The sequence below is a fragment of the Symphalangus syndactylus genome, chromosome 5 (genome assembly GCF_028878055.3).
Source record: "Symphalangus syndactylus isolate Jambi chromosome 5, NHGRI_mSymSyn1-v2.1_pri, whole genome shotgun sequence".
Lineage (NCBI taxonomy): Eukaryota > Metazoa > Chordata > Mammalia > Primates > Hylobatidae > Symphalangus > Symphalangus syndactylus.
The window spans coordinates 23236914-23253302 of record NC_072427.2 but is presented as its reverse complement, the minus strand read 5'-3'; the positions used below and the strand labels follow the sequence as shown (position 1 = coordinate 23253302).

Genomic DNA, 16389 nt, shown 5'->3' with positions numbered 1-16389 from the left:
ACAAACTACCATCAGAGAATACTATAAACACCTCTACACAAATAAACTAGAAAATCTAGAAGAAATGGATAAATTCCTTGACACACACACCCTCCCAAGACTAAACCAGGAAGAAGCTGAATCGCTGAATAGACCAATAACAGGCTCTGAAATTGAGGCAATAATTAATAGCTTACCAATCAAAAAAAGTCCAGGACAAGATGGATTCACAGCCGAATTCTACAAGAGGTACAAGGAGGAGCTGGTACCATTCCTTCTGAAACTATTCCAATTAATAGAAAAAGAGGGAATCCTCCCTAACTCATATTTATGAGGCCAGCATCATCCTGATACCAAAGCCAGGCAGAGACACAACAAAAAAAGAGAATTTTAGACCAATATCCTTGATGAACACTGATGCAAAAATCCTCATTAAAACACTGGCCAACCAAATCCAGCAACACATCAAAAAGCTTATCCACCATGATCAAGTGGGCTTAATCCCTGGGATGCAAGGCTGGTTCAACATACGCAAATCAATAAACGTAATCCATCATATAAACAGAACCAAAAACAAAAACTACATGATTACCTCAACAGATGCAGAAAAGGCCTTGACAAAATTCAACAACCCTTTATGCTAAAAACTCTCAATAGATTAGGTATTGATGGGATGTATCTCAAAATAATAAGAGCTATTTATGACAAACCCACAGCCAATATCATACTGAATGGACAAAAACTGGAAGCATTCCCTTTGAAAACTGGCACAAGACAGGGATGCCCTCTCTCACCACTCCTATTCAACATAGTGTTGGAAGTTCTGGCCAGGGCAATCAGGCAGGAGAAGGAAATAAACGGTATTCAATTAGGAGAAGAGGAAGTCAAATTGTCCCTGTTTGCAGATGACATGATTGCATATCTAGAAAACCCCATCGTCTCAGCCCAAAATCTCCTTAAGCTGATAAGCAACTTCAGCAAAGTCTCAGGATACAAAATCCATGTGCAAAAATCACAAGCATTCTTATACACCAATAACAGAGAGCCAAATCATGAGTGAACTGCCATTCAAAATTGCTTCAAAGAGAATAAAGTACCTAGGAATACAACTTACAAGGGATGTGAAGGACCTCTTCCAGGAGAACTACAAACCACTGCTCAATGAAATAAAAGAGGATACAAACAAATGGAAGAACATTCCATGCTCATGGGTAGGAAGAATCAATATCGTGAAAATGGCCGTACTGCCCAAGGTAATTTATAGATTCAATGCCATCCCCATCAAGCTACCAAGGACTTTCTTCACAGCATTGGAAAAAACTACTTTAAAGTTCATATGGAACCAAAAAAGAGCCTGCATTGCCAAGTCAATCCTAAGCCAAAAGAACAAAGTTGGAAGCATCACGCTACCTGACTTCAAACTATACTACAAGGCTACAGTAACCAAAACAGCATGGTACTGGTACCAAAACAGAGATATAGACCAATGGCACAGAATACAGCCCTCAGAAATAATGCCGCATATCTACAACTATCTGATCTTTGACAAACCTGACAAAAACAAGCAATGGGGAAAGGATTCCCTATTTAATAAATGGTACTGGGAAAACTGGCTAGCCATATGTAGAAAGCTGAAACTGGATCCCTTCCTTACACCTTATACAAAAATTAATTCAAGATGGATTAAAGACTTACACGTTAGACCTAAAACCATAAAAACCCTAGAAGAAAACCTAGGCAATACCATTCAGGACATAGGCATGGGCAAGGACTTCATGTCTAAAACACCAAAAGCAATGGCAACAAAAGCCAGAATTGACAAATGGCATCTAATTAAACTAAAGAACTTCTGTACAGCAAAAGAAACCACCATCAGAGTGAAAAGGCAACCTACAGAATGGGAGAAAATTTTTGCAATCTACTCATCTGACAAAGGGCTAATATCCAGAATCTACAATGAACTCAAATAAATTTACAAGAAAAAAACAACCCCATCAAAAAGTGGGCGAAGGATATGAACAGACACTTCTCAAAAGAAGACATTTATGCAGCCAAAAAACACATGAAAAAATGCTCATCATCACGGGTCATCAGAAAAATGCAAATCAAAACCACAATGAGATACCATCTCACACCAGTTAGAATGGCCATCATTCAAAAGTCAGGAAACAACAGGTGCTGGAGAGGACATGGAGAAATAGGAACACTTTTACACTGTTGGTGGGACTGTAAACTAGTTCAACCATTGTGGAAGTCGGTGTGGCGATTCCTCAGGGATCTAGAACTAGAAATACCATTTGACCCAGCCATCCCATTACTGGGTATATACCCAAAGGATTATAAATCATGCTGCTATAAAGACACATGTGCACGTATGTTTACTGCGGCACTATTCACAATAGCAAAGACTTGGAACCAACCCAAATGTCCAACAATGATAGACTGGATTAAGAAAATGTGACACATATACACCATGGAATACTATGCAGCCATAAAACATGATGAGTTCATGTCCTTTGTAGGGACATGGATGAAGCTGGAAACCATCATTCTCAGTAAACTATCGCAAGGACAAAAAACCAAACACCACGTGTTCTCACTCATAGGTGGGAATTGAACAATGAAAACACTTGGACACAGGAAGGGGAACATCACACACCAGGGACTGTTGTGGGGTGTGGGAGGGGGGAAGGATAGCATTAGGTGATATACCTAATGCTAAATGATGAGTTAATGGGTGCAGCACACCAACATGGCACATGTATACATATGTAACAAATCTGCACATTGTGCACATGTACCCTAAAACTTAAAGTATAATAATAAAAAAATAAAATATAAAAAAAGAGCAGATAATTGTTTTATAAATGAGTCTTTTTAATCTGCTAAATCAATAATCCAAATACAAGTCCAAAGAGATTTCGGGCAAGTATATTAAGGGTGAGGTGACGGAGTCCATAGTCACTACCAGACAGTGCACAATTTGCCACATTCTTTCCCACTGCTGCAGTGATGGTAGACGCATGTGTCAAGCTCATGTGCCTGGCTGAGCACAATGGGCCAACCTTTGGCCTGCTACTGGCTGGCATCTTGTGGCCCCGCAAGAGGCCAGGCTCCCAGTGTACTCTCCCTGGATCTCATACCATGGGGCAGTCCTCAGGTGAGGTTGGGCCCTGGAGGTTGAGACTGTTGCCCATCCCTAAGCCTGTCATCAGGCTGCAGCACTTCCTAGGTTCTGCCTCACACCTTACTTTGACAGTCTTCTCTCTGGTCAGACCTCCTGCGTGGTGCCTATTCTGCTGTCTCAAACACAGAGTTTCATTCTCTTTCTAGCTCCTTTGGAGTCACACAGAATTGGGTTTAAATCTGGGTATACACACTCATTAGGTATATAAACAAAGACAAGTAACTGTGTGTATCTGAGTCTGCTTCCTTATCTGCAAAACAAAGATAATATCCACTTTGTATGCTGTTGAAGCCAACACACATTAGGTGCTCAAGTTATTGTTATTTTTGATGATGAGCTTTGATGGTTTTCCCACATGTTATTTATTGACATGCTGCCTATTAGCACATACTCCTCAGCTCTTTGCAATATGGCTGCCCTCCATGCATGACTCCACTTGCCAACACCCTAGCCCTAGCCTCGGGACACCTGTGTTCCACACCCTCAATTAATGACATATCCATTGCTAAATGCCAGATATGTCTGCTCACTCCTGGATAAATCAGATACATGTAACGTCAGTTTAATATCTTAAGTGACTGGCAGGCTTTTTGGGGTCCAATAATCCAATCAATGACCATTGATGCAATTTAGTTGCATTCAATTTACAGCTTTCTGCAGCTTCTTTCCCCTCTAATTTTTCATCCATTTTGAAATACAGATTGGTTCACACCATTACCGTGCTCAAAACGTTTCTTGTCTCCTCTCTGCCAATAAAATGAAGTCCATTGGTTTCAGCATGACATTAAAGCCCTTCACATTCTGGTCCACACTTAACTTCCAAACCCACCTCTTCCCACTCCCCTTCACATCCTCTGCTTTAAGTCACACAGATCTGCTTGTGATGTGCAAGTAACCAGGGTGCTTTCATGTTTCTATGCTTTTGCATATATTCTGTTTTGATTAAAATGCCCTTCCTTTTTGTTACAAGTGGGCTGGTTGCAATTCTTTTTAATAAACCTTTTCTGACTCCTTAGTGAGAAGCCTTAATTAGTCTCTCCTTAATGTGTCTGATACACTTCACAAACACTTCTATTTTTGCATTATGACATCATATCATAATTCCTTTGTCTACATAGCTGCAGAAACCAGATTGTATTCATCTCTGCATGCTAAGGAACTAGATTGGGCTTCGTAAATGCTTAGTGAATGCTTTTTGAAGGGAAGAAAAGATGGATGGAATTTCCAACCATCTACGATTGGCTGTTTGACTGAATATAGGGTTAAGAGAGGAGGATAGTGGGAAGATTTCTGTACCATAGACAGAGGAAGGAAAAAAGGGGAAGGGGGAGCCTTTTTGAGTAGTGAAAGACATTTTAAATATACATTTTAAAATGACAATTTTAGCTATTTCAAAGATTGCATATGAGTTTTAAAAAGAGATAACAGTATAGAAGAGAGGATATATTTCAAAAACCACAGATCAGGGAAAATAAATTCACTTTAATTTAGGATATAGTCAAAAGCACCAAAATGTCCAGTTCATAAAACAAGAGTAAGCAGATAATCTTAGATTTCTTTTTAAGTCTTCTGGAAAGTATATGCAAAAATTGGTGGGTAAATACATTTTTCTGGAGAGATAGTTCTTTTTTTTTTTTTTTTTTGGCCAAAGGGATTTATGACTTAAAGACATATGAGAATCACTACCATTAAATTCCACCCTATATAATATAAACTAGCAGTTGATAGGGGAAAATAATTGTCAGAGCAATGAGACCATGTTTAGGAATTTAACCACATAATCCTGCTGCACCACAAATATTTTCTCAAGATCCTCCCCTGAAAGGGTAATTGTTAAACCCAGTAAAGAAAGTTAATAATTCGCCTAGACATCAACAAAATTCTTAGGTATATTCCACAGCATTTTATCCCTTAAAAAAAAATCCCCTGATTAAGAAAATCCTTTTAGGTTTATGTGATATGTTTCTTCTGAAACTGACCATCCTCCCATAGATATGAAAGGGCCTCCTTGCCTCCACATACCTCTTGGAGCACCAAGTGCCCTGCTTTGTCCCAGGGAGATGCACACTTGCCATCATCTGTTTGTGCATGCACTGTGTGGAATTAATCAGGAGACTAACTTCTGCCTGCCTTTTCTCATTCTCTCCTATCAATGAGCAGCAACAATGACAGGGGGCGGGTAGGGTTTAAAACTACCCCACTAGTAGATTCAGACTTCCTAGCTGGCAATTTGGCAACAATGTATTTAGAGTTCTAGACATTTTAATTTTAATGCCCTATTTAGTTACAAAAATGTTGAATGTCCTGTGACCTAACAATTCCATTCCTGTTACTCTTTTTAAAAAAAATAATCCAAATGACACAAAAAGTTATATGCATAAGAAGGTTTCTTACACTGCTGTATGGAACCGTAAAGAAGTACAAATAGTTTAACTTTCCAAAAACAAGAGAAGAGTTTAATTATGCTACATTCACACAATGATACACTGGTGCAGCTATGAAATGATATTTATGAATTTTTAATAACATGAGAAAATTCCATGACTTAGAGAAAGGGTTATAGGAATATAACAAAATAGAAATAATGGTTGTGTCTTTGACAGGATTATGGGAATTTTTTTTTTTTTTTTTGCCTCATGATACTTTGCTATGCTTTCCAAATATTTTATAATGAGATGTGTTACTTTTTATGAGACAAGAAAACACACAAAAGCAGCATTCAGAACAGAAAGGGCACTAGCTTCAGAGGCAGTAACTGGGTTCGGAACTTGGCCTTGCCATCGTCTAGGCCTGTTACTTTGGTCAAGCCTCTTCTCTGGGGACGTTGTGTGCGAAACAGGGCTGGACGCATGGATTCCTAAGGTCCTTCCATATTTAATTCTCAAGATTCTATTTCAGTAAGATCTTACCTAGTCATCTCAGGGAAAATCTCCTTCCCTGTTTATTCTTCATCCCTTTTTGGAGGCAAGAAGAGGCCTGATCAAGGCTGGTAAACACAGGGCTGTGGCTGACATCCAGACATCTAGAAAGAGCTATGCATTCTGAGGTCATGAGGACATGAACAAGACCTGAATCATTTCCATCTAAGGCTGTTCAAATCCCCTCAAAGTACCCTTTCTACTTGCTTTCCCCAGTTAACTTGTTTTACCTTCAACATTAGCTTTTACATAAGTAAGAGACTTTTTCAAATTTATCAAATTCTGGTTTCATTGATTTACAGACTCTTAGATTATTTGATTCCTTTCTTTCTTTTTTTCCTTTTTTCAAAATGGAGTCTAGCTCTGTTGCCCAGGCTGGAGTGCAGTGGCACTATCTCAGCTCACTGCAACTTCCGCCTCTCGGGTTCAAGCAATTCTTGTACCTCAGCCTCCCGAGTAACTGGGATTACAGGCATGCACCACTATGCCCGGCTAATTTTTGTATTTTTAGTGGAGACGCGGTTTTACCATGTTGGCCAGGCTGGTCAACCCCTGACCTCAAGTGATCCGCCCACCTTGGCTTCCCAAAGTGCTGGGATTACAGGTGTCAGCCACTGTACGCCCAGCCTATTTAGTTCCTTTCTTTTTACTACAACTATAGTTTTCAAGTCATCATATAGGTAACTGGATTTTTCATGGGCTGATATTGCAGCTCCAAGAACTCCTTTGTAAAGGACATTGTGTCTATGTATTTTGAGAGTTTTTTGTTATTGTTGTTTTGTTTTGTTTTTCCCCTAGATTCCCTCCCAATATTAGGTGTGGACTCTTGGCACTCAGTTCTAAGTCCTGACTGGCCAGATATCTTAGTTCAAGCACTTTTTCTACATTTACTTTTATTTTGTCCCAGATTCCTGCAAAGGACCAACAGTCCAAGATAGAATTTCAGGACTGGAAACAGTCTTCCTGGTCATCCCATCATAATTCCTCATTTTATAACAGAAAACCAAGGAGCAAGGAAACTATCTGATAGGTCCAAAGTCTTACAGGAAACAGGGCTAGGAGGTGAACAACAACAACAACAACAACAAACAATATAACTGATAACCACATGTCAAAAAAGAAGTCCATTCTCCAAAATTAACGGACATTAATAGTTGCTATATTTGCTTCAAAATTAATGGACATTAATAGTTGCTATATTTGCTTCAGATATTTTTTTTTTTTTGAGACAGAGTCTTATTCTTGTTGCCCAGGCTGGAGAGCAATGGCACAATCTAAGCTCATTGCAACCTCTGCCTCCCAGGTTCAAGCGATTCTCCTGCCTCAGCCTCCCGAGTAGCTGGGATTACAGGCATGTGCCACCACACCTGGCTAATTTTTTGTATTTTTAGTAGAGACAGGGTTTCATCATATTGGCCAGGCTGGTCTCAAACTTCTGACCTCAGGTGATCCACCTGCCTCGACCTCCCAAAGTGCTGGGATTACAGGTGTGAGCCACTGTGCCCAGCTGCTTCAGACCTTTTTTAAGCAATAAAGGATTACAGCTAGAACTAAAGTTCTATCCCCAAACTTTTCTTCTTTTCTCTCCCAGGAGTACCAACAATCCTGACATTGGTATGTATTCTTCTCTCTCTGTGCTATGATAAACAGTGTTACAATGCACTCTTGAAACTGTCTCTTTGCAAAAACAGGGCTATATCCACAAGTGAAATGTCTGGTTTTGAGCATCTTTGACCTGATCAGATTTTACAAAATTGTTCCCTAAATTGGTTCTTACATATACACTGTGACCAGCAGTGTATGATGTCCTATTTCTCCATGTTCTTGCCAACCCTTGGTAGTGCCAAATTCTTTAAGTTTTGCCCAATAGTTACGAAATGGAATCTCACTTCTATTTTAATTTCCTTAGCAGTGAGGACATTTTCCTTACCAGTGTAGAAATGAGAACATTTTCATATGCCATTATCGGCCATTAGGGTTTCACTTTCTGACAACTGCCTGTTCATATCTTTTGCTCTTTTTTTTTTTTTTTTTTTGAGGCAGAGTCTTGCTCTGTTGCCCAGGCTGGAGTGCAGTGGTGCAATCTCCACTCACTGCAACCTCCGCCTCCTGGGTTCATGCCATTCTCCTGCCTCAGCCTCCCAAGTAGCTGGGACTACAGGTGCCTGCCATCACGCCCAGCTAATTTTTTTGTATTTTTAGTAGAGACAGAGTTTTACCATGTTAGCCAGGATGGTCTCAATTTCCTGACCTCATGATCCACCTGCCTCAGCCTCCCAAAGTGCTGAGATTACAGGCGTAAGCCACCGCACCCGGACTGCTCATTTTTATATTGAGTGGTTTGTTATTTGTATTGATTCAGAGAAGCTATTTCTATATTCTGGTACTATATAACAAATATTTTCTGCCAGAAATGTGGCTTGACTTTTAAATTTATTGACAATGTCTTTCAGGGATCAGAACTTTTATATCTTAACAGCAAAGTGTGTCAATGTTTTTTATAACAGCTTATGAAATATAATTCATATACTAAAAAATTCACCCTTTAAAAGTATAACTCTGTAGTTCTAATATATTCACAGAGTTGTGCAACCTCATCATCACTATATAATAGATGTTTTACTTTATGACTTGTATTTTTTGTATCTTTTCCATTCCAAAGTCATGAAGACATCTCTTATATTTTATGATTTTTAAAAATATGTTCATATTTTAGGCACTTAAATCAGTTAGAATTTATTTTTGGTTGAGTCTTTTATATTTATAAACAATTATCCTATAACAATTTACTTAATAGTCTGTCCTTTATTGGTTTTTAATTCTACTGCTATTAAATTTTAGTTTCCATGTACTGTATGCTTGAATCTGCTGTGGGCTCCACATTCTATTCCATTTATTTGTCTATCCCTCTTACACTGCTGTAAGCCCTCAAGCTTTATGCTAAGTCTTTGTATTTGATAGAGCAAATCTCACCCACCTTGTTATTCTTAAAAAATGTTTGGGCTATTCTCAGCCATATGTGCTTTCATATTAATTATAGGATCAGTTTGTTCTAGCAATCCTACAGGATTGCTTTTTTTTATTGAAATTATTCTGAATGTAGAGATCCAAAATTTTGTACATTTTCTTTGCTTTTAAATGAGGATAATTATATTATCTATAAATAAGAAGAAATTTTTCTAGTTATTTTCTAGTTTTTATATTTCTAGTTTTCTATAATTTTTCTAGTTATCTAGTCTTGGTTTCTAATTTTCTAGTTCTAATTTTTCTATTTATTTTATCTTATTGCACTGGCTAGTGCTAATGCAGTGTTGAACAGATGTAGTGATAAAGGGCATCGTATGTTTTTTCCTGACTTTAATGGGACTGTTTGAGTCTCACCATTAAAGTGAGTATGATGCTTACAATAGGTTTCTGACAGGCAAATCAAGGTAGGGATTATCCCTTCTATTACTGGTTTGCCAAGATGTTTTCACATCATTTTCACGTTCAAGTTTATCAGACGCTTTGTCTACATCTGTTAAGATGATCCTAAATTTTATCTCCTTAAATATCTGTGGTACAGATGGAGATGCTCCACCCAAATCAACCTTCAAGGAGGAACTCGGTGTCCCTGCTTCTGGTAGCCTCTGGTTGTTAGTCCCTTCACAATCTGTCTCCGCCCACCCAAGAGCACACATGCCCCTTCCAGAGAGGCCCACAACCAGTGACTGCAGGAGGCAGGGGCATGAAGGCCTGGCCACTGTGGGTCAGCCTAGGGCAACTCTAATGAGTCACATATGTTTCAAGGGGGCTTGGTGAGCCTTTGTGGGCCTGCATCACAGTTCTCCTTTGCCCTCTGTCTAATCCTGCTTGCTTCCTCCCTTCCACATATGTTGACAACTAATATACTTGACACAAAAACTCCTTCCAGGGCCGGATGCCGTGGCTCGTGCCTCTCCCAACACTTTGGGAGGCTGAGGTGGGTGGATTACTTGAAGTCAGGAGTTCGAGACCAGCCTGGGCAACATGGTGAAACCCCGTCTCCACTAAAAGTGCAAAAAAAAAAAAAAAATAGCCAGGCATGGTGGCTTGTACCTGTAATCCCAGCTATTTGGGAGGCTGAGGTAGGAGAATCCTTTGAACCTGGGAGGCAGAGATTGCAGTGAACTGAGATCACACCACTGCCCTCCAACCTGGGCAACAGAGTGAGGCTCTGTGTCAAAAAAACAAAAAAACAAACAAACAAAAAAACAGAAACAAACCAACAAAAACATCCTTCCAGAGAGGATTCAACCTGTGATGATCTGTTTAAAGTAGGTATTTTTCAGTGTTAAAAAATTTGCATTCCTGGGAAAAACTCTCCTTTTTAGTCATCCACATGACTAGATTCATTTGGGAATGTGTTAAACTTGATTTATTTGCTTCTGCATTTATTGTTTAAGAGTCTTTTGTATAACCTACATGTACCCAGCTGCCTGGTGGGATGTCAGGTGCCATCCACAGTTGTAGAATTTTTCCTCCTAAAGGAGATGTACACCAGTGTCCTCTAATAGCATTCAAAGATGTTTTTATTCTTTAGCTTAGTTTTAGTTTAGAAGCATCTCTAATCTTTCCAGGCAGTTTGAGTTCGCTCTAAGAAGCAGTTGTCCAGTGCACCTTGTGTTTAAGAAATTTTCTAAGCTTGGGGCTGGGCCATTGATGGCTTTGCCAGTGCCCTTCATTTGGGAATCACCATCTAGCTCAAACTCATTCCCATCTGTGGGCCAAGAGAGTTCCTTACAGACTAAAGAGGAGTGTGACACACAACAAAACACTTTAGAGAAGGGACTCACGTCAGCTGCATCTCTGATGAGCTTAAGGAATAACATAAACAACACATAATACACAATAGAAAATTACAGGATAAGTAATGTTCTTACTACGCATTAACATGAAAGAAAATAAAACATGCAGCAACGGATATTTTCTGGTCATTTTCCCCAGACGAACTTTTCTTTCTTACCAGAAGGTGGCAAAAAAGGTGCGCTTTAAATTACCCCCACCCAAATGGACAGAAAAAAACTTTTTTTTAAAGAGCAAGGCAAATAACTCTCGCAAGTTAGAAGTTTTAACCTTTAGAAACAGGCAAATATGCGGACTTTTAGGTTCTGTTATTTAATATAGTTATCAGAAATATCTCTAAGAGTGACTAGGGATAATCCCTATTGACATCTATACCACATGGGTTGATAAAACATGTTTGGCTATAAAAAAAGATGAACTTCTCTAGAAGCTATGAATATGTGTTATGGGGTCTATAAAAATAAGTTCATTATAATTAGTGGGAAATATTCTAAGGCAACTAAAAAAATAAATTATATATGCCACTGATTTACAGAAATCCCAATTTGCAATATAAAAATGTAATTTGTAAAGCAGAGTTCAATTTTGTAAATTATGTTTTAATTTACTCATCTATAAGATGAAAAACTGAATTGGATGATAACCACAGTCCCTTCTTCTATTAATATAATATATTCCCTGCTTTAGAGATGAGGGAAGAAAGATATATGACTCACCTATGGTTACATACTAGCTAGTGACAAGACTGTCTGTAAAACTCAAGTTTTCTGACCCTTCATCAACTTCACCATCTGTCTTAAAAAAGATGAATTTCCCTAGAAAACTCCATTAGGTATGGCTTCTGCCCATAAGAAAACACTGTAAGTTCACTACAGGTTTGTTTAAAATGGCAAATAACTCAAAATGATTGTGGTGCATTTGGAGGCAGGTTTATTTTTAAAAGGAAAGAACTCATCAGGAGTTCTGGGGTCTGAGTCCATGGGGGAAGACTGCCAGGTAAAGAAAGGCCAAATGGGACAATTCCTAGTAAGAGCTGAAAGGTGAGGGAGGAAGGAGGGAGATGAGTACTCCCAGTGCTGAGCTCCATCTAGGCAGCAGTGCTGCAGACCCATGGCCCCACAGCACAGGGCAGGAGGGCAGTGGGGCCGGGGAGGGTCAGAGACAGCCCATGTCTGACTGGGCCTGGATGAGAATAAAACTAGATGAGTTTAATGGTCTTTGCTGGAGGCTTTACTTGCAGTTTCCACCTAATCCAGTCTTTGACTTGCGATAGCAAATAATGCACTCCAATCCTTTTAATGGCTCATCTCCCTGAAAGCCTGATTTTCAAGTATTGTGGAAGTGAAAAATTTAGAAGTCATGTTGAAAGTTGAGGTTTCTCTTAATAGAAGTCAGATCTATTTTTCAGAATCCTCTGCAGGTGTAGGGCTGTAGAAACTTTAGACTTCTGTGGCTTGGCATCTGCAGAGTTCCGTTCTGCTTTTCTCCTTGCTATGGCAAGAGAATGCCGGCCCTTTCTGTAATGGTGAGTGTATTTTGCCAGAAAACTCACATATTTGTGGGTGGAGTCAGTTGGGAGCCTGGAGCAATTTTTCAAAAGTCTGCATAGGCCAAACACTGCAGGGATTTCCAAGGGGTGAAAAACAATATCTTGGGGGTTAGCAAATTTCCACTGTTTGTAGAGCCAAAGGTGCAGCTTTGGAAACATGGCAAGTAACTGATCATGACAGTGGAGGGAGAGCCTGAAAGCTGGATAAGTGTGTCCTGGGATCCCTCATTACACGCACCCTCACTGCATTTCTAAGAGCAGCAGCAAAAGCTCCTCTGTCACTCTAGGCAATCAGGGTCACAGCCTAGGCAAGACTCATCTTAGGTGGCTGCAACTACAGGTATCTAATTAGAACTTGGAAGCTAGGGAAATACAGTTGTCCAGAAAGTTAAGTCAATGCAGAGTAAATCAAAGGCATACACAAAGTCATCTTAAAGAGTATATCTCAATTTGGAGGAGTTCAGAAGTTTCCCTAAGGAAGCAATAGAAAGCTATTCACACAATCCCCTCACTCCCACCTCTCCTGGCCCCTGTAAAATGTACGTGTATGCAGCATATAATATTTATCTACAGTTCAGAGATGCATGGGCCCAGATTAAGACTTAAGAATCCACGGCTTAATGAGACAGGATGGCCCTAGGTTAAGGCAAGGTCAGACTGAAAGTGTTAATTCTATTAAAGAAAGAGTGTGAACATTAGAAAGGAGGTTTGTCTGCAGTTGTAAACACAGGAGAAAGAGCCACCAAGGCACAGGCTGCTGACACTTACTCAAGGACAATCTAGAAGAGAGCCTAGGCCAGGGGACATGGACATTCTAGCTCCCCGATCTGGCTTTGCCAAGTGTAGCTTTTGTCTTTCTGGAGGACATGTCTTACAATTTCCAACAAATCCCCTCCTCTGACTTTGTATTCACCAAGTAACCCTCTGACTAAAACTTGGCCTCTTTTGTAGATCTGCCCATAGGGTCAGAGTGTTCTGGTCTTGCCAATATGAACATTCCAGTGTGCATGGCAGTCACAGTCCATACTGGAGACAAGTAACTTGGCATTCTGTTTTATACATCGGTCTCATGAGCCAGTATGAGCTCACCGTTGAGAGTTAGATCCACTGTCAGTGTGCTGGAAAATCTGTTTTTTAAGCCTATCAGGCTGAGGTCTCGAATACCAAAATGCCAGCTGGTGTCTCCTGGCAACATTGGGATGGCCACACACCCTCCCACTGAAATGACCACAATTACCTTTTACAGGACATCGGATTGTCACGTTTGCTCCAAGGGCTGCCTCCACGATGCCTCCAACCACAACAGACAGATGGTTGTGCTCCGGTTTGGTGATATTTCTTTCAACAGACAAGATGACAGGTGCCTCTTAATTCAAAGGGAGGAGGAAACTATGTTAGGTTCAGGCTTTTGCTCTTTGGTAAAACATTGCATTTGGTAAGCTTTGTTGAGCCCTTTGAGGGCAGGAGTGGAGTCCTGGTTCTCCCTGTATCCCTCAAGGTGTACCATGTGGACGTACACATATATACCTGGAGGTGCTCAGTGGACATATGGACAGATGGATGAATGGATAGATGGTTCGATGAATTCAAAGGTACATTGCAACAACGATATGTATAGACTAAGAGGATATTTTGGTTTTATAACTAAAATTGAGGATAAATTCCTCTTTGATAATTTGAAAAAAAAAGGAATTCAGAAGCTCATAAGAAGCAAAGAAGATAGGCAGAGCAGGAATGATGTCTCTGCAGTGCAGCCATGAATGAATTAATGCAGGGCCAAAACACACTGGGGCTTGGGACCACCTGACTCTTTTTCTGGAAGGAGGAATGTGAGATACTGGGGGAGGGGGCTGATGAAGACAGGACAGAAGGTCCTGATCCATTCTGTTGTCCCTCATTGGGCCCAGTGTAATAAGAGGTTTTTTCCAATGTAAACATTTACCAAGTGTCCACTCTGTGGTCTGCACCTGGGTACAAGATGAGAAATACCTGGGTACAAGATGAGAAGTATCTCCTCTTTCGATAAGCACAAAGTGTAATGGTGCAGAAGGAGATGTACACAGGCATTTTCAATATAAATGTGGTACCTAATCCTTATAAAGTTTTTCTGAATATGGTGCCACAGCTAGGCTGACATGTGGATGCCAGGATGTAATCACGGTTCAGAGCTCATTCAAAGCTGTACTGGAGAAAGATGAGACAGGTAAGAGGCCACGATTCTTGTTGAGCCTCTTCTAATAAGCTGTATGTGTGCTTGGGCAAAATCTTCCCTCTCTGGACTTCAGTTTGAATCCCATTAAAAAAATGATTGAGTTAGAAGATCTCTTCCAACTGCAGTTCTCTCACCCAATGTGTGGTTCAGAGAGGCCCTGTCTGACCCTACTTAAATAAACTCATTTCGATCTAAAATAGAAAAGACTATTTAAAGACTATCAGTTGCAAGGAGACCTATTTAAAACATTATTTACATCTCTACACTGCAGAAAGTCTCAAGAGAGAAAATGTCTGACTTCCCACTTTATGAGACCATATGAGGTTATTATTACAAGTGGATCAGAACTGTCTGCAAGAAAAATGCAAAGTTAACATTTAATTAATATGAAGCAAATACATGTATAAAATTTGCATGCAAAAGTAATACAAACAAGGTCATAAAGAATCAAATGTCCATTTTAAAATGTTTATTTTCTTTGGATTTCAATATTTAGTTACCAGATTAATTTATTCACTCACTCAGGAAGCATACTTTGTGCCTGAGCTGGACAATGGCAGTACTAAGTACTAAAAATGTTTCTTTATAATAAAAGCATATTTTAATATCCAAATGACATTGTCCACCTCCCAGGAAGACTCACACTACTTTACAGTTACAATTGCCTGGAGGTGTTTCTCAGGATTGGCAGGTATGCCACTGGGAGGCAATTGCAATCTATAAAAGATAATTATTCTTTTTTGTTGACTGATGGAACTTTAAAAAATGCAAAGTTCATTAACATCAACACTGCCAATTAAACCCCATCTCATTATTTCCTGATTCTTAGAAAGTGAGTTCCTGAGCAGCTGTTTTCAGTGTGGTCCCCAGACCGGCAGCATTGGCATAACCTGGGCACATGTTGAAAATGCTGATTCTCGGCCGGGCGCGGTGGCTCACGCTTGTAATCCCAGCACTTTGGGAGGCCGAGGCGGGTGGATCACAAGGTCAGGAGATCGAGACCACGGTGAAACCCCGTCTCTACTAAAAAATACAAAAAAAATTAGCCGGGCGTGGTGGCGGGCGCCTGTAGTCCCAGCTACTCGGAGAGGCTGAGGCAGGAGAATGGCGTGAACCCGGCAGGCGGAGCTTGCAGTGAGCCGAGATTGTGCCACTGCACTCCACCCCGGGCGACAGAGCGAGACTCCGTCTCAAAAAAAAAAAAAAAAAAAAAAAAAAAAAAGAAAATGCTGATTCTCAGACTCCATCCCAAACCTACTGAGCCAGAACTTCTGGGGGTGGAGTCCAGCAATCTGTGTTTTAACAAGCACTCCAGATGATTCTGACGGCTGCTAATGAGAACTGCTGCTCTAGAATTTAATGTTAAAAACAAATAAATGGCCAGGGCGGTGGCTCATGCTTGTAATCCCAGCACTTTGGGAGGCCAAGGAGGGTGGATCACGAGGTCAGGAGATGGAGACCATCCTGGCTAACATGGTGAAACCCCGTCTCTACTAAAAATACAAAAAATTAGCCGGGTGTGGTGGCGGGCGCCTGTAGTCCCCAGCTACTTGGGAGGCTGAGGCAGGAGAATGGCATGAACCTGGGAGGCGGAGTTTACAGTGAGCCGAGATCCAGCCACTGCACTCCAGCCTGGGCAACAGAGTGAGACTCCATCTAAAAAATAAATAAATAAAAATAAAAAATAAACAAACAGGCACTCTAGATTTCAACAGTGGGC

At 40.3% G+C, this 16389-nt stretch overlaps 1 protein-coding gene across 2 annotated transcripts in view; it reads right to left on the bottom strand.

Annotated features, from left to right (window-relative positions):
- ADAMTSL3 (ADAMTS like 3) overlaps nt 1-16389 on the bottom strand; it is a 385342-nt gene that overhangs the window by 38932 nt on the left and 330021 nt on the right. For both annotated transcript variants that reach the window (XM_055277435.2, XM_055277434.2), the window contains exon 23: nt 13695-13823. In XM_055277435.2, the coding sequence (XP_055133410.2) occupies nt 13695-13823 (129 nt within the window). The remainder of the gene's footprint in view (nt 1-13694; nt 13824-16389) is intronic.